We start from the raw sequence: 22,914 nt of genomic DNA on the forward strand, positions 1-22,914 counted from the left end.
CAATCAGCTTAGTTTAAATTGACCAATCAGTGTGCCGCGCGCGCCTTCTGGCCCGACATGCTTGTTGAATGGCGCGTTGTTTGGGGGAGCATTCTTTCCTTCATTGCGGCGCAGTTGGCGAGTCTATGCCAAATTAGCTTCATATAATTTGCATTTCTGACGGCGCTCACCATGTACGGTGATCACCACCGGGTGTTTGTTCAAGTAATGCTTGCACGCAGGGTGCTCAATTCGGCACAGTTAGAAGAAGCTGTCTGCGGTTGTCACGAAAAGTGCGGGCGTAAGTACACGGATCATTGGTCTCATAGCCTCTAGTCACTTCGCCTTTGTTGTCGTTAAGTAGAGCTCGTGCGTACCGTAAATAGCTTGGAAACTGCGAAAGTTTATGTAGTTTGCTATTCTTAGTGTGGTTTACAGTCGAAAGTGAGCGGTACCCGGGCACCTAAAACTGAAAGGTTAAAGAGGCACTCTGCGAAATTTCGACGTAACCCACATCCTTTGGTTTTAATTTGCTCTGCAGTGATGCGCGGTGAATGTCCTGATGTATTGCCATAGTCGATGTAATTAAAGCTGCATGGCGTAGGGTTAAAAAAAAAGGCGCGTACGCAGGAAAGAGTGCGCGTAGTTCTCAAGTGAATATTTTCGGCGGTGCTTGTACTCTGTTATTTCTTTTCGGCAATGAATTAGTTTACTTGTTTTAAAGCTCTGGCCCCAAGCTTTTCGTTTCCTTTTTTAAATCTTGAAACGGTCTGCTTGCTAATTTTTTTTTTTGCCTGAAGTAGATGTTAACAACTTTTAGAAAGTAGGATTTGGCCGTTTAGCGTGAGGGTGTGGATATTGTGCGGCACATTAGTGTGTGGGGACATGTGGCCGGCAATCGGTATTTTACTGCCAGCCGCGCTGCTACATTTTTTCGCACATGCTTTTATTTAGCCAAGTTTAACCAAACCTAAATATGGTCCGAAATAATTAATGTAACCCCAGACGCAACAAAACATACCTGGGGACCCGTATTACGTAGTCACCTAGTTGCTAGACAAAACGAAAGCACAAGGACAAAAATTTGTTAGCAACAATAACCCCCCCCCCCCCAAAAAAACAATGAGCCAGAATCGCATCCCCACACTTCAAACCTGCAGTCAGGCAATACCATTGCAGTATGTTAGCATGGCTGGCATTCACTGGTGTTAAAAGAGAGAAATACCAGTCACATTCGAGCAAGCCCATTCAGCCAGTCAGAAGACAGGGTCAGCAAAATAACCTGATGGTGCAAAAATTCTGGCTGCTGGGATTATATCCACTTCATGATCGTAATGCCCCCACATATCTGAAAGTTGTGTCATGATGACCGTCTCACCCTTTCAGTGCCACCCCCCTCATCGAGCAGCACAGAGCCATTTGCAGCGTTTATATCAGAAGTCAATAACAAGCTATCTTCGCTTCACTTGCGCATCAAAGGGGCTGTGAGTGAAGAGGATGGCTCATGTTTCTATGCGCTGGTGAACATGAGAGATGACGAATTGTCAAAATGTTCTGCCATGTTTTCTGGTACCGAGATGACGTTCTTCAAAAAGCTGGTGAGTCTGAGGTTTGACTTTAGGGCAAGCGCTTGCGAGCGTTACCTCTGTGTTGTGTTGGCTTGCAAGCATGGTGCAGAAACGGGGAGACACGAGGAAAGTTCAGTAAAAATAAAGGTGTGCTCGACTTGCAGCTTGTAGAAAATACAACCGCCTGCCGTGGGGTGTGAAGTGTTCTACAGCTTTGCATGAGATGTATTCAAAGTTTAGGCCAAAATGAATTTTTAAAGCTGGCTACTCTCTTTAGCAATCCCAAAGTGTGCAATGGTGCACAGCATAGTTGTTTGACAATATGCCTGCAAATCCAGCAGTGGGCAAAACATGTGGCTCTGCACATGTAGCACTGTGCACAACCTCTAATCCACTTGTGCTTGACGATTCGTTGCTTTGCTGTATTTCATGACCAATTGATTAGCGGCTTCAGCATGCTGTTGGGGGACACAGCCGTAAAAGTGGCATTGACCATCATCACACCACACTAAATGCGGGTAGACACAAACTTGGCAATGTGGGCAATGTGTTTCAAAAAGCAGCCACAATGAAACAGTAGCAGAGGATGTGATGGTATTGTATGAGTGGTAAGAAAGAAATCTCTTTTCGTGAGTCGTGAGCCAACATCTTTTGGCATTGTTGTTAACAGTGGTAGTATATACAGGGGTGGAAGTGCTGCTCCATTTGCTCCACACTGCTCCAATCCGCTTTTCTTGCTCCATCCTGCTCCAAAAGGCAGAATTGCGCTGAAACTGCTCTAAACTGGCACTGCAAGATATGAGGCAACCGTGACGTGAAGTTCAATGCCACTCGCATTGAGCACGGAGCAGTTAGGGACTCATCCGTTCAGCTGTCAATCACGACATGACGCGCTCCGGCGAACTCCCTAAAAAAAAGCTCGGAACTTGAAGTTGCTCGTCACAATTTCCCAGTCTCCAAATGGCGGCGCGGTTTCACGGTATTTGGGAGTGACCTTGGGGTGCGGGTGAATTCACAAGCTTTGGCCCGAAATTCAAGTTCAGCGCACTGCGCCGGGATGCATGCGTCGGCATTAGCCATCATTGCAATCTTTGTGCATAGTGTAAAAAGCAATAATTAAAGCTGTTTTTATTGTTCAGTCGGACCCTCACCATTTTATCTTATCAAGAGTGTGCTTTGCATTCCAAAGGTTGCAACTGTGCCCTGTCCACCAGGATAAAATAACAGGTGATGCTTTGCACATGTGAGAGGGGAGATTCTCTTAAGCTACCAACTATCTGCAAGTTATCAACTCCGTAGGTGTCTTGTCCCAAGGCCACCTGTTTCTTGTGGGGGGTGACTGGGGGGAGGAGCATCCTCTCCTCCATTCTCCCTCCGGGAAGAAAACAAGTTGATAAACACGGCGCACTTGCACAGTATTTTTAGTTACTAGCATGTAAATTACCTGGTCAATAATGCAAATAAACCACTGGGATATTTTTTTCTTTGTTTTGTAAACGTGAACATTTAATTATTTCTACGTTCTCTGGAATCTACTCAGGTCTAGTTCAGATTATCTCTAGGTAATTTCTTCCTCTCTCAGGATTTGTCTATAGCCTCGTTAAGGGTAGAATGAAGGTAAACTTTCTATCTTAGGTGCAAGACAGGCCATTTCGCCTAGCTGTAATCTTGGTTTGTTTCTCATGGCTGTAATGGTGTTATTTTTTACTTGTCTATAGTGTAGTTAGGTGCAGCTGTTTAAAGCATTGCTTATTTCATAGTTTTTTTCTTGGCGATTGCTCTGTCAGCTGTGATGCTTTAATTCTGGGAACGTATGTTTTTCTAACTTGCCGACAGAGTGGTCTTCTCGGTATTGATTGAATGTTGAGAAACCATTTGAATATTTTCTGTGCTTACCAGAAATGAAAAACTGCAAATAAATGACGTTTGGCTCTAAAAGTATGCTCTCAAACAGACTTGCACTGCTCCAAAATTCGCCTTTTGGTGCTACAAAGCTGCTCCAAAACTACCCTTTTACTGCTCCAAAGCTGCTCCAAAACAGCATTATTCCTGCTCCCCGAGCTGCTCCAACAGGCTCAAGCCCACTTCCACCCCTCTATATATGAATGCAGGTTCAAATACATATTTTGTTGTCCGTTAACATGGCGCCCAACTGTTTTCTTTATGAGCTTTGCCATATGCATAACGTTTGCACTACGTGCATTTTGAAGGTGTCAAGAAATCTGCACATTTGCTTTCTCCTAAGGTCATCAACAAGTGTTCATGTACACAGATAATCCAGGAACAGACAGCATGGCACATTAAATACCCTGCTGCCTTTTTCTTCTAGCAAACATTGTTACAAAGTGGTGCAAGGACATTTTTCCTTTGCAGTTTTGTTGTTTTTCAAGCACCATCATGTCAGAAAAGGGCAATGCTCCAGTGAAGTTACCAACCATCAGTGCAGTTACGCATTAAAAGGTTTTGCAATATGTTTTCATGGCATAAAATACACCCACAGAAGCTAGCTATCCTGGCTTTTAGCTTGGTGCTGGTTATATTATACTTTATATGGTGGCAACCTTGATATGTGTGACCCTTACCAGGGGTGTTTCAGTATTATATATACTCTGGCAAGCTTCGATTATCACATTTCTCTTTTAAAAGATGTAAATGGCAGTTTTGTAATTGTTCATGTCAGTTCTGGGAAGAAAACTCAATGTGTTGGGGCAATGCAAGGCACAAAAAATTTGCACGAGTTTTAGACCCTCGCCAGCATGCCTTTATGGCATAGTGGTATCGTCCCCACTTTGCGCTTGCTCTCTGGTCCCTCCTTTCCTGGAACTAAAAATGTATGAATTTTATTTTTAGAAAACACTACTTGCGCTTCAAATGGCCCCAAACGCATGTACACCCGGCAGCCAAATAAGCCGGGGCACGCAAGCACATGGCAAAATGCATTGCCGCGACATCTGACGTTGCACTTCTGGTGTCAAGACACTGATGTGCGCGTGCGCGTCCTCTGTATACTTGCCCCGTCTTTTCTTTTGCTTCAAGCAACAAAAGCAGAAAGCACTGAGCGCTTGCCGCTAGGGGTAACTTTTTATGCTCAACACGTCTCGCTGGCACATGCTTTGGCGGTGAACGCCGTGGGTGAAGCCTGCTTTGCTGTTTACCTGACTCTGATAAAGGACGCATTACAACGAGATTTCGATATCTTAGTTTTAAGGGTGATAGCGATTGCTTCTCTGTCTAAATGCAAAACTTTTGGTCTGTGTCTATGTCAATCAATTCAACGCGTATTGCAACCTGTTACTATTTTTGTTCGTTTTTGCCAAATTCGCGACCATGGCGATCTCCACTCGCTTTTTTCTTTTTTTGTGTTCAGCTATTCAAATAATCTATTTCTCACCTCAATTTTTTTCCGTGTTGGTGTGCTCCAACCAACTGTTTGTTTAAGCATAAATACAAAAACATAATGGGATATATGTGGCACAAGATCGTCACCGAGGTGAGGAAGACATATCTGCTGGATCGGGGCAGAGCAAGCAACGCACACTTCACCACTTAACCGCTGAAGCGTGTGTGAGCGAAGCATGTTGGCAAAGAAAGGGACCCCTATGGCCAAACGCTGAATGTGATCAGCTTGGCTGCTTGAAGTGGAAGAAAAGACAGGACAGCGAGAGTGGTTGGATGCGCACGCACACATGGATGTCTTGACACCAGAAGTGCAACGTCAGATGTCGCGGCGACTTATTTTGCCACGTGCTCGCCTGCCCCGACTTATTTTGCTGCCGGGACTACAAGTTCTGAGAAGGGCATTTCCTGCCTAATATAAATGTGCAAAAAGGGTTGAAACCAAAATTGGCGCAAGTACAGGGTAACAAACATGCGTGGTCGGTGCCACTGTATGAACACCTTCTTGTCAAGAAAGCTCTTGGCTAGGATGCCCTATACAGAACGAAAAACAAACATTACAGGTATTAAAAAAAGACAGCTATGCACATCATAGGGTCAGAAAACTGGGGACTCTGGGGGGAGTATGACAGTACAAGGTTAGGCTGTCTTATCTGGAGAGTGTGGACAGGGGCAGCTTAAACATGACCACGTTATCAGGATGTCAAAAGAGGAGCACAAGGCTGGAGTGGCCCTATGCCGAGGAGATGAGAGGGGCTTCATAAGCACCTGCCCCGTGCCGTTTAGCTGCACGTCACTTGTACGTTGCGGGAAAGCCTGTTGCCGCTAGTGGAGGAAGTCGTATCATGTTTGCAGCACTCAATCTCAGGTGCTCAGACTGCAATACATCTAAGCTGGTTTAAACTCGTTGCAAAGAATATATTTTTATAATGTTCTTAGCTGGGAATTTCTCATTTTCATCTAGGCAGAATTCCACGTTTCGGGGTTCATTGAAACAACTGTTCTTTTGCACTTTCGTACTTTGAAATGCTTTTCAAATAGTGCTATTTGATTCGAAGCCAAATCAGATATGTTGTTTGCATCGGTATTCAAAAGTTGTGAATATTCGCACACCTCCGCTTCTTTCAGACTAAGATGGGAAGAAAAATTAATTTTAAGAATTCAATCTTTTTTTGACACAGCTTTAGGCTTCAAATCAATTTCTCCCCCCTTGAGAAGAGTTCAGATAAGTTGGCATAAAAGTGAGAACAATGCTCCCATTAACTCTTTTGTTACCACACCTGTTCAAATTGATCCCCGGTGGTTGATGCTTTATATCGCCAATTTCGACATGTTGTAGTTGTTTCTCGTGCACATAACTTACCACAGTGGTTAGTCTAGGCACTGCACTTCTAGAATCCGTTTAAATTTTCCCACTCCGGCGACACAGATATTTGCAGGCGTTTTTTGTGAGCTGAGGTGCATTTGTTACGAAAGGTGCTGGGACTGCTGCACTTGACAAAAAGCGTGCCACTCATGGTTATGCTGCATTACCATCAAATTTTTTGATCAAAAGGCTCCCAGGGAGTTAAATATCAAATTATGTTGTCAGCTTTGTAATCCGACAGCGTTTAGAGGTACCTACTAATTACCTGAAAATGACACCAGCTATTCACTAGTGAGTTTGGTTTGGAGGATGCGTAGCTTTATTCTGCCAAAGCTTATTTCTGAAGGTCCCGTGTTTGTCTAACAAGTGGACCTGGCACTTTTAGCCAGTTTCCAGCAGTTTGGGCTCCGTTTTGGCATTGCAAAATTCGGTTTTGGTGCTACTACACAGGTACCCAACTTCAAGCTGATTTATCATGGCACCTTTGTCACCCGCTACTGTTCCTCAAAAAAAGCATGCCGCTTGTGATTTCACATCACCCACGCCTTATTTCTGCAATAACAGCTCCATCTGAAAGTTGAACAATAACACCAAACTTGAATCACAGATGCTTCAAAAACTACCACAGCCGTATCGTGTGCTGCAAATGGCCCCCTACTTAATATGTCCAAAACAATGAACAGGAACACAAGTATATTCACTGCAGAGGCGTACGGTATTCTACTGGCTTTGAACCACATTCTTCAAAACAAAATTAAGAACTCAGTTATATACACAGTCTCTCTGGGTGTCGTCTCAAATCTTTCATCTCAGAAGATCAGTAGAAACCCGACTTTTAATTGCGTTTTAAGAGCTCTCTACTCGGCTTATGGCCTGAAACTCGTCACAGTCTGCTGGGTTCCTGGCCACTGAGGCATTGCTGGAAATGAAGCTGCTGACCGTAATGCTGCAGCTGCCGCCCTTCGAAGCAGCATAGACATAAATGAGGTCCCATATCGAGATCTGAAACCTTTTGTAAAAAGGAAGCTGCGGGACCACTGGCAGCAACAATGGGACAGAGAAGTAGAGAATAAACTACATATAGTTAAACCCAAAATAGAAAAGCCTCCTGCTGAAAAACATGACAGATTTGTAGAGGGTAGCATTATGCAGATCAAGAATTGGCCACACACACATCACACACTCGTACCTTTTAACGACGGAAACAAGCCGCACTGTCATCGGTGTGGGGGGCAGCTATCAGTTCTTCATATGCTTATTGAATGCGAGATGTGCAACATAGAGAGAAAACGTCACTTTCATGAAATATACACTCATTACAAACCCTTGCACCCTTTATTATTTTTATCAGATAGTCCCATGTTTTCTTACAGAAAAGTCTTTAATTACCTTGCCGATGTTGACTTCTTAAAGTACATATCATACTCCCCATGACCTCACTTGGCCTCATGTTCCGTCACAAAACAATGGCGGTATCGTGGGGTTTTTAACACCTTGCATGAAAACATTTCTCACTTTTTAATTATGGCCCTATACACCAACTTCCATAGTAATTTTAATGTAGTGGATTTTTTACAGATCCCATTTTAATATCACCTCATAGCATCCCACCATTGTCATGGCGCTCTTTGCCCTCGTCAGCCTTGCGCCATAAAACCCTAAATCATCATCATCATCACCAAACTCTGATATCAGTTCAGCCAAGGAAGGCGCTTCAAATCAGCCTTGCACACCGCCAGCTGTTTGCCGGCCTGCTTTGTATGGGAGCCAGTATGGGAGTATTTCCGGTCTATTGTGGCAGTCTCCAGCAGGTTTGGTATTGTTTCTTTTCAAAAATGTTAGGTGGCTCTGCAATGCTGAAGGCTTGTAGTGCTGAGCTCTTTTTGTTGCGCAACAGCTACTCGGTGGAAGCTTGCTGAGCACGATTCTAGCGCATCGCATCTCATTCCTGCAAGCAGGACTAATAGCAAGTCAGAAGATGATAATAAACCGCAAGTGAAAGCTCTGAGAGGTAAATGGTGATAAACTGACAGTGAACGTCAACAAGCATCCTCCACCGAGTTTTGTTTTCAACTCCAAACGGATTTCTTCGCATTGCATGCTTGTCCGGACTCTTTTGCTGGCTGTAAATGCAAGGTCAGTCATTGAAAGATATTTTTACATCATGTGGGGACAAATTGGTACCTTTAATAATTTTAACCCACCAAATACCTTCCAGAGAACGATCCAATATTCCGCATATTGAAATTGAGGTTGGGCTTCACCGCACGGTGCGGGCGCCACGCATGCTATTATTTTCTTTTGTGTCTGACAAATTGTTCCGTGCAACTGAATGTTTTTCTAGGATGTGTTTTTGAAATGTTTGCCTACAAAATCTGCATTCTAAATTTTTTCTGGTATCAGCGGTTTGTTATAAACAGCTTCTTTTTTATGATTTTCTTTGACGCCTTGACAAAAATTTTGATTTTGATCATTTTTTTTTTTTTCGGGCCAAAATTGTTCACGAAGACATTTTAAAACTGGCATTGTTGGAAAGGTTGTCGAATCATATGTAGCTTATGTTGCTGCAATACGTGCCTAATCAATAATATAAATGCTTAGCAAAAAAAAAATGTTTTCTTAACCCCTAAAAATCAACCAGTTTGTTCGGTAACGGAACAGTTGAATGACATGTAATTTATATGTAGTTTGAGACTAATGATAGAGATTTCGAGGACCATAAGCACTCGGGGCAAGCAACCACGAACCTCGCCAACCAGATATGCGAATCCACCTGTTGCAATCACTCGCTTTTTTTTTCAGCGGCAATCGCATTTTCCCAGTTGTATTAATCATGTGATGCACATTTTCATAGTTGTGCCATTGGAATCTGCAATCATTACCAGCCCTTCAATGGGCTAAATTCCGTGTACACTTCCTGATCAAAAGTGGTGCAGATGACGTGGCTCGAGGTGCACCAAAAAGCATTGGAAATTTTTAAAAAATTCAATCTTGCTTCTCAAAGGTGCCCAAGTACTTAAGACACTAAAGCATGGAAACAAGTTAGCTCCTATCTGTAGGTTGCAGTGCCGTGAAGCAAATAAACCACTTGCGGAACTGCACTTGCTTATTAATGCATAAAGCATAAAAACAAGTATTGCTACCCCACTCACTTTTCCGCGCCGCAGTTTGTGGCATCAAAAATCGTGAATGGTGAAACCGGATTGGTGGAACTTGTCTGAGCAGTTTCCCGAAGCAACATTAAATTAGATACACTTAGATATAGAAAAGTGGTATGCTGGCAGTTCAGCATTCTTAAACACTCTTAAACAGGTTCTCTTAATACCTGGTGGTAAAATTTCTCACTTTTGATTTCGGTCAAATGTTTGCATAGTTGTACAAGTACAGTCAAAGGGCTTGTGCAAGTGAACGCAAGAGCTGTTGGCTCTTTTCACTGTCCATGTCTATTTTATGCAACAACCAGCAGCAAAATGCTGAGATTACTGACGCAATAGCTATGCAACTTTTTTTACCATCAACTGCCAGGTTAGGAAATTGCGCGATTAACTCGTTCTCCTCCTAGGTGGTCTCTCTTCCCTATGTGTGACAGACTTTTTAAAAAAGCCTCACTGAAAAATTGAATGAAAACAAAAGAAATGCCAACTTTAACTATTTCTTTCTGAACAAAGCATCAATTGCTGTAGAACAAGAGCCAAAAGAGCTGTGACAGGTGTGCTCTTTTACTTGACCCAAGAAATCTTATAGCCTTCAGTGCCCCTTTAGGGAAGGCTATTACCATTGCAATTCTTTCTTCAAATGGGCATGTGAACGGCAGACAAGGAGAAATTACAATGGAACATAGAAAATGCATCAGAAAATGACTGGGCTCTGTCACTGTATACTCGTTTTAATAGAGCGCACTACCATGTGTCCTTGCAACCAGTGGGGATCAACTGTGAAGAGCTGGTAATAAAAGTTGCACTGTCAGCTTAACCTACCAACTTCTCTAGGGCTCTCAGTGAATTAGGCCTCATGAACATAGGTGTGGCATTTTTCATGGAGGCGTATTAAAAATTCCTGTCTACAAATCTTTTTGGTGTAAAGAACCTGAACCAATCTAAACTGGAGTCTTACACTGGGCCTAATGGCCATTATTGTTTAACTGTTGAGTGTTGCTTATTCACAGAGAATTTTAATTGCTGATGCCTAGGACATGTAAGAAAGATATGTTGCCAGTTTTGTGTGTTCTTTTGTTTTCGCTTGCCATGATTTCACCAAGAAGTAATCTCCCCTTTTTTTTCTCCCACTGCCTCCTTTGTGTTCATACTTTTGCAGGTAATGAAGATAGCGGAGTCTGAAGGTGGCAGCTTGCCAGCCACAGATGTGCTCAACGTTGTTAATGAGGACAGCAAAGAAAACTTTGTTGAAAAAATCAGCGAAAGCTTCCTGGACCGAATGATTGAGCTTGGCTGTTTAGTACGGGTACGTACACCTGCTTTCGTGAATTCCAAGACTTTCTGCACAACACTGTTCCTGGCTAAATTGTGTTTTATCTGCCCCATGTGAAATATGTGCTGCTCAGTTTCAAATGATATATTGCTGGTTGAAATTGCTGCACCACTTGCAGTGGAAGGTCAGCCCTGCTGTGTTGTGCCCCACATTTTGGCGCTACAGTGAGAGATCTGTGGCCATACTGGGCTGAGGGATGGTTTTGTTTTAGCTTTTGAAGAAGAAACTGATCCTTTTGATCCCATGGTGCAACTTACCACATGAAAGCTGTTGTCGCTGTGTGTCCAGGCACACAGTGCAAACGTGACAAATGTTCAAGAGGACTGTGAGCTGGGCGAGTTAGTGAAGGTTTGTGATTAAAGATCAGCACGAAAAATAGTGTTTGCTTTTTCTTTTTTTTCTTGCACTGATCTTTAATCATGACAAACGTTGCTGGTGGGGGTGCTACTTTAACCAGATGGTAAGGGCACTTATTTGCATTGCCTTTTTACTTGGCTCAGTTTTTCTGGAGGACAAACATGGTTAGTGGTTCGTGCAAGTGTCCTGCAAGCCTTTGCGCACCAGACGGGCTGATGGAGAGAAAATCCATCCATCGATGGAGCTTTAAGAATGCACCTTGTCCCTCTTCCTTGCGAATTTGAGGCTCGGCCCGATGCGAACTCGTTTCTCTCACTCCTGAAGTCTGCAAACCCGGCGTTTTTGGCGTGTCTGTCGTACGCCGTGCCAACCATTGTTACTGCCATAACCATCTCGGGGGTCACGTTTGCCTGCTTTAGCACCGCATTGGCTGCTTTTCACTCCTTTTGTTACCCGCCACTATCGACAACTCATCGCCATCATTCCCATTCTTTTCTCTTTTGCCACCTGCTCTGGCTGCACGCTTCATTCGGCTATGCGTACCAGTAGCAGTAGGAGTCACAAGATCAATCAAAGCAGAGGCAGCTTGTGAGCTGTGCTTGAACGTGTTGTCTTCATGGCAACATATCCAGCATTGCGAATGAAGCTCTTTCCACTTTCAAAGGCAGCTCTCCATGTGCTCCCTACACATTGTTCTTCTGTGCTCTTCAGTCGTGTGTTCTGCTGACAGAGGGATGTGAAAATGAAAGAGCATTTCGAAAATTTTGTTGGCAAAAAGCAGAAATGTTTCAGTGGGCAGCAGTTGCCAAATAAACCGCAACAGAATCTGTGGCCTAGGTCGTGTGGCCCAGACGTTCACTCACTAATGCACGCTGCATGCGTTTGCTGATGCATCTCCAAGGGTGTACAGAACAACAGCTTACGTAGCCTTGCATAGTGATGGAGGAAAAGAGGAGTCAAGGCTTATGACAGTGAAAAGATACGTGGCCTTCACGACTGCTCAGTTTGGCTTGATTCATGCTAATGGCAGTAGTGAACAGTGCCACGACGTTAATCAGCACTGCGCAGAAGGAACCACAGGGAACCACTTTGGAACCACTTTGTTGTACCAGTTCCCTAGTCGTGCTTCGTTTGATCAAGCACATGAGCGAAAATGCTTTATGGCCAACAGTAGCTCATTAAGAGGGCAGACTGGTCTTAGAGCTTTGTTTTTATTTACTGCCCAATTGTAATGAAACTGCACAGTATTATGGAGTTTTCTGTGCTGATTTCAAATCTGCAAGTACATTTCTTGCAAGTTGATTATTTTTTTTAGATAATTAATGATTAATTTCGATTAATTGATTTGATTGATTGTAGGGTTTAACGCGCCGACGCAACGCAGGCGATGAGGCGCGCCGTAGTGGAGGGCTCTGGATTAATTTTGACCACCTGGGAATCTTTAACGTGCGCCGAAATCTCGTACACACAGGCGTTTTTGCTTCTCGCCTCCATCAGAAAAGCGGCCGCCGCGGCCGGGAATCGAACCCGCGACCTCGTGCTCAGCATAATTTCGATTATCTTGGGTCACAATTACAAAATAACCATTCCATACAGAATGGCAATTACCCTGTGCTAGGCAGACAAATGACTAAAGAATACAATGTTGGAAGAACTTTTTTGATATAACTTTACTCCTCCCGCGCTCCGCCAGAAATGGCTCACAGGTGGTGTCAATTGAACACAATAATAATCTTCCAAAGCCTCCATTTGAAAAGTTTATTTCCAACATTTTATTCTCCGCACATGTAGGTATCAGAAGCAAAACAAATGACAGTTGTACCTGCTCCGGGTGCCGAGATATCCGAGGGCGAAATGCTAGCTTTGCATTGCAAGAAAAATGCCGTTTCACTGTCGAATTCTGCGCGAACTGAGCTGTAGAGTAAAATTTAAAATGCTGTTTACAATAAAATGCGGTGCCTTTTGATGAGGAAATTTGCAAACTGACAGAAAATGACCGTGGATGCCAAAAATGCCATTTTTCAGAAAACAATTTTTTGGCTGTTTTTCGGCCCCAAAGACCCATCTGCCCCCCTTAATTGAACTTGAGATGCGAGCTGTGGCTGCTCAGGGCTAGGGCATTGTGGTGCTGAGCCCAAGGATGTGGGTTCGATCCCAGCTGCTGTGGCTGCTTTTCAGATAGAGGCGAAAGCACCCGTGTGTCGAGATTTCAGTGCATGTTAGAGGTCCCCAGGTGGTCAAAATTAATCCAGAGCCATCCGCTACAACGCACTTCATAGCCCAGGCGTGTTAAACTGCCAAAATTCTTCTAAGGAACGAGGCCCTGGCAATCTAGTCGCACGAGGAACCTGGGCCAAATGTTTGTAAAACATGGAAATTCGGTGGCATGGTTCCAACTATGTAGCGTGTATAACCTGTGTGGTGCCTGGCAGTGTGAGTGAGACTCGCATACTGAGTCTGCAGTTGGACAATCTTGATGTAGCTCTTTGATGTAGGCAGTTGCAAAACTCCGCCTCAAAAAATGGCCTGCACCTGGACCCCCCCTCCCCCCACTTTGGATCGTGCGTACGGTGGTGCCACCGCGGCCACCACACGCACTATTAAAAAAATAAACTAATTATTCAAACGGACAATTTAACGTTAAATTTTGTTTTAAAGGTGCATAATTTTTTGTTTTTGTACTTTCCTAAGTTATTCATTGCGTTCTTATCTGCGGTTTCTTGTTGAGATAGTGTCTGCGTCTGCGCAACTGCCTCGTCCGATTGGCACTTGTGCAGGCACTCTGGCCCAACGCAGGTCCGACCTGAAGTACTAAATTTGCAGTTGTCGCTCGGCCTACATCACTAATCTAGTAGCTGATCAAGCAGCTCTAAATAATCTTTTCAAGCTTGCGTAAAGCTGTCAAAGCGAACTTTTTTATTATTATATTTATTTTTTATTTATTTATTTATTTATTTTTCTGCCAAAAGATTGCAGATGACGTGTAGCAGACGACAATCCACAGTCGATCATTCATCTCGCTGACCACACGGCCGCATTTTTTTACTACTATTGGTTTGAATGCATATAAAACACTTGCGTGGTTGAGCACGTTGGGCTTCTCTGGCCCAACAAATTTATGTAAGCACCGAAATACCATTTTTCGCCCAAGTCGTCGAGCAACGAACAACGTTGGAAAGTTTATTTGGTCACCATCAGATGGCACCACTGAACACAAAATCCAAATCGGTGGACCAATTGTAGAGCCACTTTTTGATGCATGGGGCCTATGGGGAGTTTCACAACTTCTATATCAAGTAACTCTGAGCCTCACCATCTTTTTGGACTGGCAAGTGTGAGTGCGAGCCCCTACGCGCAGTGAGCCCTGCTCACCACTCGCGAGTGCACTTGCGTTACTTGCCCCATTTGCGGGGCTCACCGCAGTGAGCGCCACTATTGCGCTTGTACTCGCTGCTGGCTATTCGTCGCAGGAGCCGCTCGGTGTGATGGTTGTTAATGCAGGATTGCTTTAGCTTCAGAAATATGTCGTCACTGAGCTCCTGCTATGGGGCCCCCAGAATTAATTCTAGGTCTTTTTTTTTTGCTTGCCTAGAGCAACTCTGAGCAGCTCCAAGCAGCCCAAAACTGCTCCCACCATAGACGTTCTTTGGGAAAATAAAATATGCATCTGCTTGGAGCTGCTCAGACCTGCTTTGAGCAGGCAAGAAAAAGAGACCATTTCTGGTGGCATGTTGATTTAGGAATATGATTTGGATGGCCTTCTGATGCCGTATTGCACTAATACTATTCTGTTTCATGACTCGTGAAGCGTCCACTGCTCCCACTCGTGTGCGAGGGGAGACGATGAATGGTGAGCGCGAGTGAATGCGAGTAGTGACGGCGAATGATGAGCATGAGTGAGTGCAAGGGGTGAGCGTGAGCACGAGTGGGTGCAAGTGGTGGAGGGTGCGTAGTGAGGGCGACTGGTGAGTGTGAGTGAGTGTGTGAGGAAAAATATTTTTTTCTGTGTGAGTATGAGTGAGTGGCACCCAGTTTTGCCAAGGTATGGCTATTTGTGCTTAAATGCTTATTCTTTTTATAGCAATAAGAATGGTTGGGTAAACAATGAAAGTTACAAATGAACGCGTAAACATTGAACAAGTTAGTGCAGCACTTTCCCGGCTGAAACTTCCTAACACAGCCATCAGAAGTGTTGGGCTTGTCTGACACAACACTGGCCAACTGACATAAGCGGCACGGCATCTTGCATGACCATGTTTGTCGAGTCAGTTTGTTTTAGCAAAACAATTAGTATGAGCCATAACAAGATTACGGCAGGTATGGAAGTGCAGTCAGAAGCGAAGTGCGAACACTGGTACTTCAGCAGTAATGCAGCACCATCTATGAAAGCGGGAGGTAATCAAGATAACCAAATGGGTGTCTGTGAATGGTAGCAGGCCTGGTGAGCATACTGTCTTTAGTTTTAAGGCCCTGGCCTGGATACGTCATTGCTGACGTCAAGAAACGTGGTTTAGCGGGAGAATTGACATTTTGGCTTAAAATGTTTAATTTCTCAGTGAATAAAGCATCGTTTGCTGCCAGACAAGTGTTTAGGGCACTATAAAACACCAAATCTTTTGAATAAAATAAACTTGTATTTTGTCTTCATGGCCCCTTAACAGGCAAGGCCGAATCACGTTTGCGCAAAGCTGGTAATGAGAGTTCTGACATAGTTGTGCTCAAATGGGTAGGGTCTACTAAGCTGCAGTCATTTTCAAATTGTGAGTTAGCGCAGTGTGGAGCGCCAGTGGCGGTGATGTTGCAGAGCAAGGACCCCAGTTAGCTGCGGTGCACTTCTTGTGCAATCTGGCTAACAGTTTTTACCCTGTTCAGGACCGGGGAATTCTCAGAGTGAGTGCACCGTACTTGACTAGTGCAGCTCTCACTTCCCTGGCCTCAAAGGAGAGGAAACAAGCACCATCTCTTTGCTGCCTCTGCGGTGCACACTTGCATGCCCATGCCATTTTACGTCGAATGGAAAAGCTACAATTGGTTCTGCCTAGCCATGTAGAACATAAAACCAAATGCATGGTTTCTGCCAGGAGGACGCTTTGGTATATAAGATGCCAGACTTTCTTGGTAGATGCTCTGAGGAATTTGAACCTGGATTCAGGTGACAAAGTGTGGCAGATGCCCGGTTTTACTGTGTGCATTGGGAATAAACCAATCTTTCGTTTGTTTCACTCGGTGGCCTCGACGGCATTCTGAATGTTCCAAAACAATAACACCACAGGTTTTTCCAATGCAACAACACAGTATTACAAAACCAAAACAACGGTTATACCTTTTGACAGCAGGAACTTTAGTTTAGCACAGTGTGGCCATTGGTACTAAATGCTCTGCATTGCTGGGGGTGGATTGATGATCACCAATGCTGCATCGTCCTTTGGAAGGCCTACCTCTGTACCCATCTTAGTTGTCCTTTTATAGTCGGGGATGTGGCGGGACAGGAAAAGTGATACAAAAAAAAAGTGCAGCTTGCACTATTGGTGCAAGGCTGACAGGAGATGCCAGGAGAGAGTGAGCAGCTGGACCGCAGCAGTGCAAAGCCGTTTTGGACGGCACTGTAAAGCAAAGACCATTAATGTATGTACAGTGTTTTATTCAATAGCAGTCGTCATCCCTTTGGTCGTCGTCTTCCGCTGGCACAGCCGCATAGGCCGAATCCTCTTGTAGCGTGTCCTCGCCTTGGTAGACCTCCACTTCGTCAGCTGGTCCGGTGGCCGTCTCCACGTGTGGATTGTGACGGCATGGCTTGACATATTTGTCATCATCATTGGCACGGCGGAGCCATGGTGCGGCGGTCGCTACATGACTACGACAACAAATGCGGGAGCTCCTCATGTGGCATAAGCACTCGCGCAATCGTGGACAACGCCAGGCGGTCGCTGCAAGGCACATGCTCACGTGTGCGTTCTCTCTCCCTCCCCCCAAAGTCACTGCGTAAAGGTCGTGCCTTGTGCCGGGGATGCCGGACGGTCGCCGCCAGGCACACGCTCGTGCGCTTAGGGTTGTCTGTCTACGCCGGACAGATTTGTGTCAGCCTAAACAGCTGTGCTGTTAAAACACAGAATAGGCAGGGTTTAAACTCGGGGTTTAAAATTTCTCAGTGAATACGGCATCATTTGCTGCCGGAAGGGCGCTAGGGGCACTATAAAACACGAAATCGTTCGAATAAAACAAACTTGTATTTTGTCCGCATGGCCCCTTTAAATAGCTGCTGGTCAAAACTCAGGACCGCACTGTTGCTTAACTGGCATACATATATATTAATACATTTATGACAAAATGCTGGGAATGTTTTGTTGCGGGTTGCCAAAATAGATATGGCATAGATCTAGATATATTGAGACCAAAGAATTTAAATAGTTGAGGCACAGCTGATCTCCAAGGTTGGCAACTGAACAAATTAACTTTCAAAATGAAAATCTGTACTGAAAGGTACATGGTTTTGTTGCTGAACTATGTTTGATCTTTTTTATTAATTAAACATAGAGAGAAATCTTAAAATCCGTGTTGGCTTTCACTGGGACGGCGTAAAATAAACTGTCCTGTAGAGCCTATACCATGCCACCTTCTCTGTAAAGCCGAATGCTTATAATCATCCTTTTATTTAACACTTTCATTAGGTATTTATGCCATTGTTGTTGCATTAAGATAGCATGCTTACATTTGCACAGAAGTGAAATTAATTGGTTTCTACACTTTTAGGCTGGAGGCAGCTTATACCTGGGTCGATTGACACTGCTTGAAATGGAACCTTACCTTCGGGAGCAACTTGGAACTCGACTGCCCACATGTCATGCATGTAAACAAATATGCATTAAGGTGAGTGTTATTATGCTCATTTATGAACGTGAAATTCAGTGAATACAAGGTGTGAGAATTTCAAGTGTTTTGCCATTACCTTGACGTAGTGAGGTCATTTTGATATCAAGTTAAAATTCCTTTTTGTTATTGACTTTTAAGATCTAAGTATTTAAACAGCTCTGTAGCTTGGGTAATGGAGCATGGGAAAAATTGGTCTCTGTTGCTAGCGTCCTGCTTGTCATTTTTGAGATGGTTAAATGGACCATGAAGGCAGTGTACAGCTATGCTTCATTCACAAGATTGCCATACTAGAAAAACAAATATGCCAACTTTAGCAACTCAAACTGCACTTAATTAGGATAGATAATTGGGCTAAAGAAGGAGATAGGGTGGTAACACCTAGAGGCACTTTTCCACTTTTGCTGAATAACGTCACCTGTGGTGTTGCAAGGCAGCCTGTGTGAGCACAAATTTGAGAAAGATTGGGAGAAACGTTAGTACTTTACTGAAATGGAAAGAAGTGTCATGAACCTGGTAGTCTGTTTTCTGGGACATTGAAGGTTCCAATGAAAGTTCAGGTAAGCTCAAACTATCTCACTAGTCAAATGTAACAAACTTGAAGTTCTTCATCTAAAGCAAGCATGGAACCAGTGCCTGCATCATTACACAGGTGAAATGCTCCTTTGGGTTTCACCATGTTGAGAGGTAATATCTTGATCACCAGTTCTTGTCGGACTACGTCCATTGAGATGTAGTCGGCATATTGACTGCCTACTTTTGTGTACTCGCTGAAGTCATTCATTCTTTGGTATGTCATAACGTTTATTTGGGAGGTGGATCATTTGGAGCCTGTCATTTTCAATACAAAAAGTCCTCTGTAACAAAAGCATTGTTCTTTGCTGAAAAAAACAAAAGAAAAGATTGTACTAATATTTGAGCTGCCTAACTTCGAAAATAACGCAAAGCTGTGTGCTGCCTTTCGTTCGTTTTTGGGGTGTTTGCGACATGACTACTACCCAAAGCAGACAGACTGGCAGCTTTGCGTGGAGGTGTAAAAAATGCCGTGCAACTTTCAACCATGGTTTTTCGTACAACATATTTGCTCCCTGAATGACAATTTCGTCAGGAAAGCAAGCACGTTTGAGGACATTCACTGCACAGCGTTTATCATTGTTTGTTTGTTCCTGGTTCCCCACCCCCATGATCCATCAGTGTTACAGGATGAGTGAGGGGGTGCGGTGGGTGAAAATAGCCATAGCCGGGTTTTTTTTTTTGCAAATAACGGCTCTATAGCCAAACTGTAGAAAGCATTTGCGTCCTATCACCCAGACTTAAGTTTTTGGTAAATTATAAATGTTATTGTATCCTGAAAAATGGAAAGACCTTCAGATTGCCTTATGCCATTTAGCCATGCAGTGTGGGAAGCACTTTCTTACCAATTTACCAAAAACTTCAAGTTTGGGTGAGGTGATGAAAATGCTTTCTGCTGTCTGGCCATAAAGCCGTTATTTGCAAAAAAGACAGTCGGCCACTGCTACCACCACCACCGCACCCCCTCATTCATTTTTTAACACTGATGGATCATGCATGGAGGGGGGGCAGGAACAAATAAACAATGACTAACGCCGTGCAAGGAACATCTCCAAATCTCTGGCAACCTTGGCAGCCACTAGCCATAACTAGGTGATATACAGGGTGTTATAACAATAATTGGAACACCTTAAATTTTTTTCCTGAGCGAACCACTGCTCAATTTGCTCTCAAGCTTCACTTGAAAGTCATTTTGTGGTCTATTGTTTGACTCCTGGAACCTGTTATTCTGTTTATTCTGTTATACCTGTTTATTCTGAAAATGAATAAAAACGATTTTTGCCTATTGAAAAATGGCGGCCGGTTTCGACGTGCGAGTCGGTGCAAGTTGATCTTGGAACAACGGTGCCACCTGGGGTATGCAGAGCGAAACGCACGCTCTTTCCACGACAGGAAGGAGCCAGATGGGGTAGCAGGCGATCAGAAAATGTAAAATCAGGTTTTCAGATCATCTGCTACCTCATTTGGCTGCTTCCACGGTAGGGAGGAGCCAAATGAGGTAGCAGGCTATCAGAAAATGTGAAAGCAGGTGAGGAAACAAATCCAACGTTTACTGGCAACAATGAACCACAGGAATATTTTATTATTGGTATCAGCTGTTATGCAACTATTTGTGATAATCATAAACTAGAGATGAAGGGGGTTTTCTGATCGTCTGCTACCAGAGCTCTTCGATGTAGGCAGTTGCGAAACTCCGCCTCAAAAAACGGCCCGCACCTGGACCCCCCCCTTTGGATCGTGCATACCGTGGCGCCACTGTGGCCGCCGCATGCACTATCCCAAAAACGAACTAATTATTCAAACTGACTTTTCAACGTTAAATTTTGTTTTAAAGTGCATAATTCTTTATTTTTGTGCTTTCGTAAGTTATTAATTGCTATCTTAACTCCGGTGTTTTGGTTGCGATTGTATCTGCGTCCGCGCATCTGCCTCGACCAATTGGCGCTTGTGCGGGCACTCCGGCACAACATAGGTCCGAACTGAAGTACCAAATTTGGAGTTATCGTTTGGCCTACAGCTCATTGTATGCCAAAACTAATCTAGTAGCCGATCAAGCGGCTCTAAATAATCAGTTTCAGCTGGCATAAAGCCGTCGAAGCGACTTATTTATTTTTTTGCCGCCAGAAGACTGAAGAGGACGCGCAGCAGACGACAGTGCGTAAGCAACAGTTGACCCTATGGACGCATTTTTTTTTTACTACTTTTGATCCGTATGTATATAAAACACTTGCATAGTTCAACACATTGGGCTCCTTTGGCATAACAAATTTACAGAAGCACTTAAATACCATTTTTCGCCCAGGTCGTCGAGCGGCGAATCAAGTTGTATAGTTTATTTTGTCACCAAAAGATGGTGCCACTGTAAAATAAGATCCAAAGCAGTGGACCAATTTTAGGGCCACTTTTTGATACATGGGGCCTATGGGGAGTTTCGCAACTCCTATATCAAGTAACGCTGCTGTGAACCCCCATCGCCTGTTTCGCTCTGCATACCCCAGGTGGCGCCGTCGTTCCAAGATGTGCTTGCACTGGCTTGCACATCCAAATCTGCCGCCATTTTCCCATAAGCGAAAATCTTTTTTGTTTATTTTCAGAATAAACAGGTGGGTACTGACATTGTTCCCGGTGTCAAACAAACTAGACCTCAAAATGTGACCTTCGTGTGAAGTTTGGGCATGAACCGAGCAGCGGTTCGCTCAGAAAAAAAAGTGTTCCAATTATCGTCGTAACGCCCTATGTAGCCTGGAAATAGTGCCTAGAAAAGAATGGAGAAGGCAAATAGTGGTGGCAGTTTTTAAGACCGGAGCCTTAGTTTGAAACCTGTTTTATCATCATTTGTTGTAACCTTATACTGGACTTAATTTGCGATCCAGGTTATGATGGTTCAAAATTGAAATCGTCGTTGTCCTCCTCGCAAACTTTGTCTCCTCGGACTCCAAGTCACAGTGCTATGCCCAGGGAATGCTATAGCATTTGATGAAACTAATTTGAAGTTACCAAAGAGTATGACCAATTCTTTTAAACCCAGTTTAAACGAAGTGGAGTATCGCGTACATTCTCAGCAAGTCCAGTTCTAACATTTTGAGCTAAAACAAATCTTATCCCAATGACCCCCTCCCCTACAATCACTTTTTTTTTCTTCTTCTTTTAGGGTTACAAGTGCCCTGGTGCAGACTGCTCTGTAAAGATGCATCATCACTGCACTCGGCAGGCGTTCCACTCCAGTGGGGATGTCATATCTGGCGAGTGTCCACGGTGCCACGAAGAATGGGTTTTCAGTGGGTCATCGTGAAATGGTGAAACCCTTTGTTCAGACATGCTTCATCAAATAAATTTTCACGGGAGTGTGTCCGTGACTGCTGTACTAGTTGAAGCAGTAAACTGCATTCCTCCTTTTGCTGTGAATGCATTCTTGTTTTTGCTTTACTGCACTGTGAAGTGACGTGGGTAGGGAAAGAGCACCATAAAGGCAGCATAAGCACATCTTCAGCAGCAGAATTCCAGTTTCGTTGTGAAAAAGTTTCTCACCAACATTTGTTGTACACCCCCATAATAACAATGTACAGGCTGTCTCTGTCAAGGGTTTTATACATATGAACAATCATGACTTGTTTTAGTGTTGTTACGCTGTAGTGAGTACTGTAATTGTGGGATATAAACTGGGCTGCTGTTTTGTGTGGACTCTATTCTATCATGGAAACAAGAACATTCAATTTCGCCATTGCACGTTCGCCGCGCAGTTGCACTGTTACGTTTGCTACATAAATATATTCACAGCACCAGGCTTTCTATGCCACCCCTAACAGCACCATTGCGCATGTCCAGATGCCTGCACAATTACCATAGTAGCTTCACTCGCATCTATGGCAAAACGAAGGCATTCAACTTATCTGCGCTTCCTAAGGCTATATCATTGTGGAACAATCTTACCGACTGCATCGCTTCTATCACTGATCCAGCTTCATTTTGCGAACTTGTGTGTAACCATTTTTCATCGCACTAATTGCGCTTTAGCTTCACTGATGTTTGCAGGTACACCTATGCCAACTTGCCTAGTTTCACGGTCCTGTGTGTACTAGTTTGATCTTCTTATGAGGAGGCTGCGTTCCCCCCTACCTTAATGAAACGTGAAGGGAAAAAAAATAATAAAAAGGGTACTTGTTACAATGTTTTAATAGCTGAAGGGCTGCATCCCCATGCAGCGCTAATAGTTTGTGTTGAGCTACATCCTGCCTGACAACAGCGGTATGTGGCCGTATAAAAAAACCGCGTAAGGTGCCAAGCTGCTCGTTCTGTACCCTCTGTCTCCCGTGTGTTCTT

General features: G+C 44.0%; 1 protein-coding gene across 1 annotated transcript; it reads left to right on the plus strand.

Moving 5' to 3' along the window:
- Positions 1 to 36: 36 nt before the first annotated feature.
- Nse1 (SMC5-SMC6 complex component Non-SMC element 1) lies at positions 37 to 21,993 on the plus strand. Its single transcript, XM_077683552.1, has 5 exons — positions 37 to 280; positions 1,366 to 1,577; positions 10,624 to 10,770; positions 17,905 to 18,021; positions 21,746 to 21,993. Exons 1-5 carry the CDS (start codon positions 172 to 174, stop codon positions 21,884 to 21,886), a joined length of 726 nt encoding a protein of 241 aa, XP_077539678.1. The 5' UTR covers positions 37 to 171; the 3' UTR covers positions 21,887 to 21,993.
- The last annotated feature ends 921 nt before the right edge of the window (positions 21,994 to 22,914 follow it).

This window comes from Haemaphysalis longicornis, unplaced genomic scaffold (genome assembly GCF_048455015.1).
Source record: "Haemaphysalis longicornis isolate Haplotype H1 unplaced genomic scaffold, Haemaphysalis longicornis Haplotype H1 scaffold_1, whole genome shotgun sequence".
Taxonomy (NCBI): domain Eukaryota; kingdom Metazoa; phylum Arthropoda; class Arachnida; order Ixodida; family Ixodidae; genus Haemaphysalis; species Haemaphysalis longicornis.

Excerpts from the sequence above, each read along its gene's own strand:
- Nse1 (XM_077683552.1), top strand. The coding sequence starts at position 172 with ATGTACGGTGATCACCACCGGGTGTTTGTTCAAGTAATGCTTGCACGC. Across the intron at positions 1,578-10,623 it reads TGACGTTCTTCAAAAAGCTG|GTAATGAAGATAGCGGAGTC; the intron begins GTGAGTCTGAGG and ends ATACTTTTGCAG. Across the intron at positions 18,022-21,745 it reads GTAAACAAATATGCATTAAG|GGTTACAAGTGCCCTGGTGC; the intron begins GTGAGTGTTATT and ends TTCTTCTTTTAG.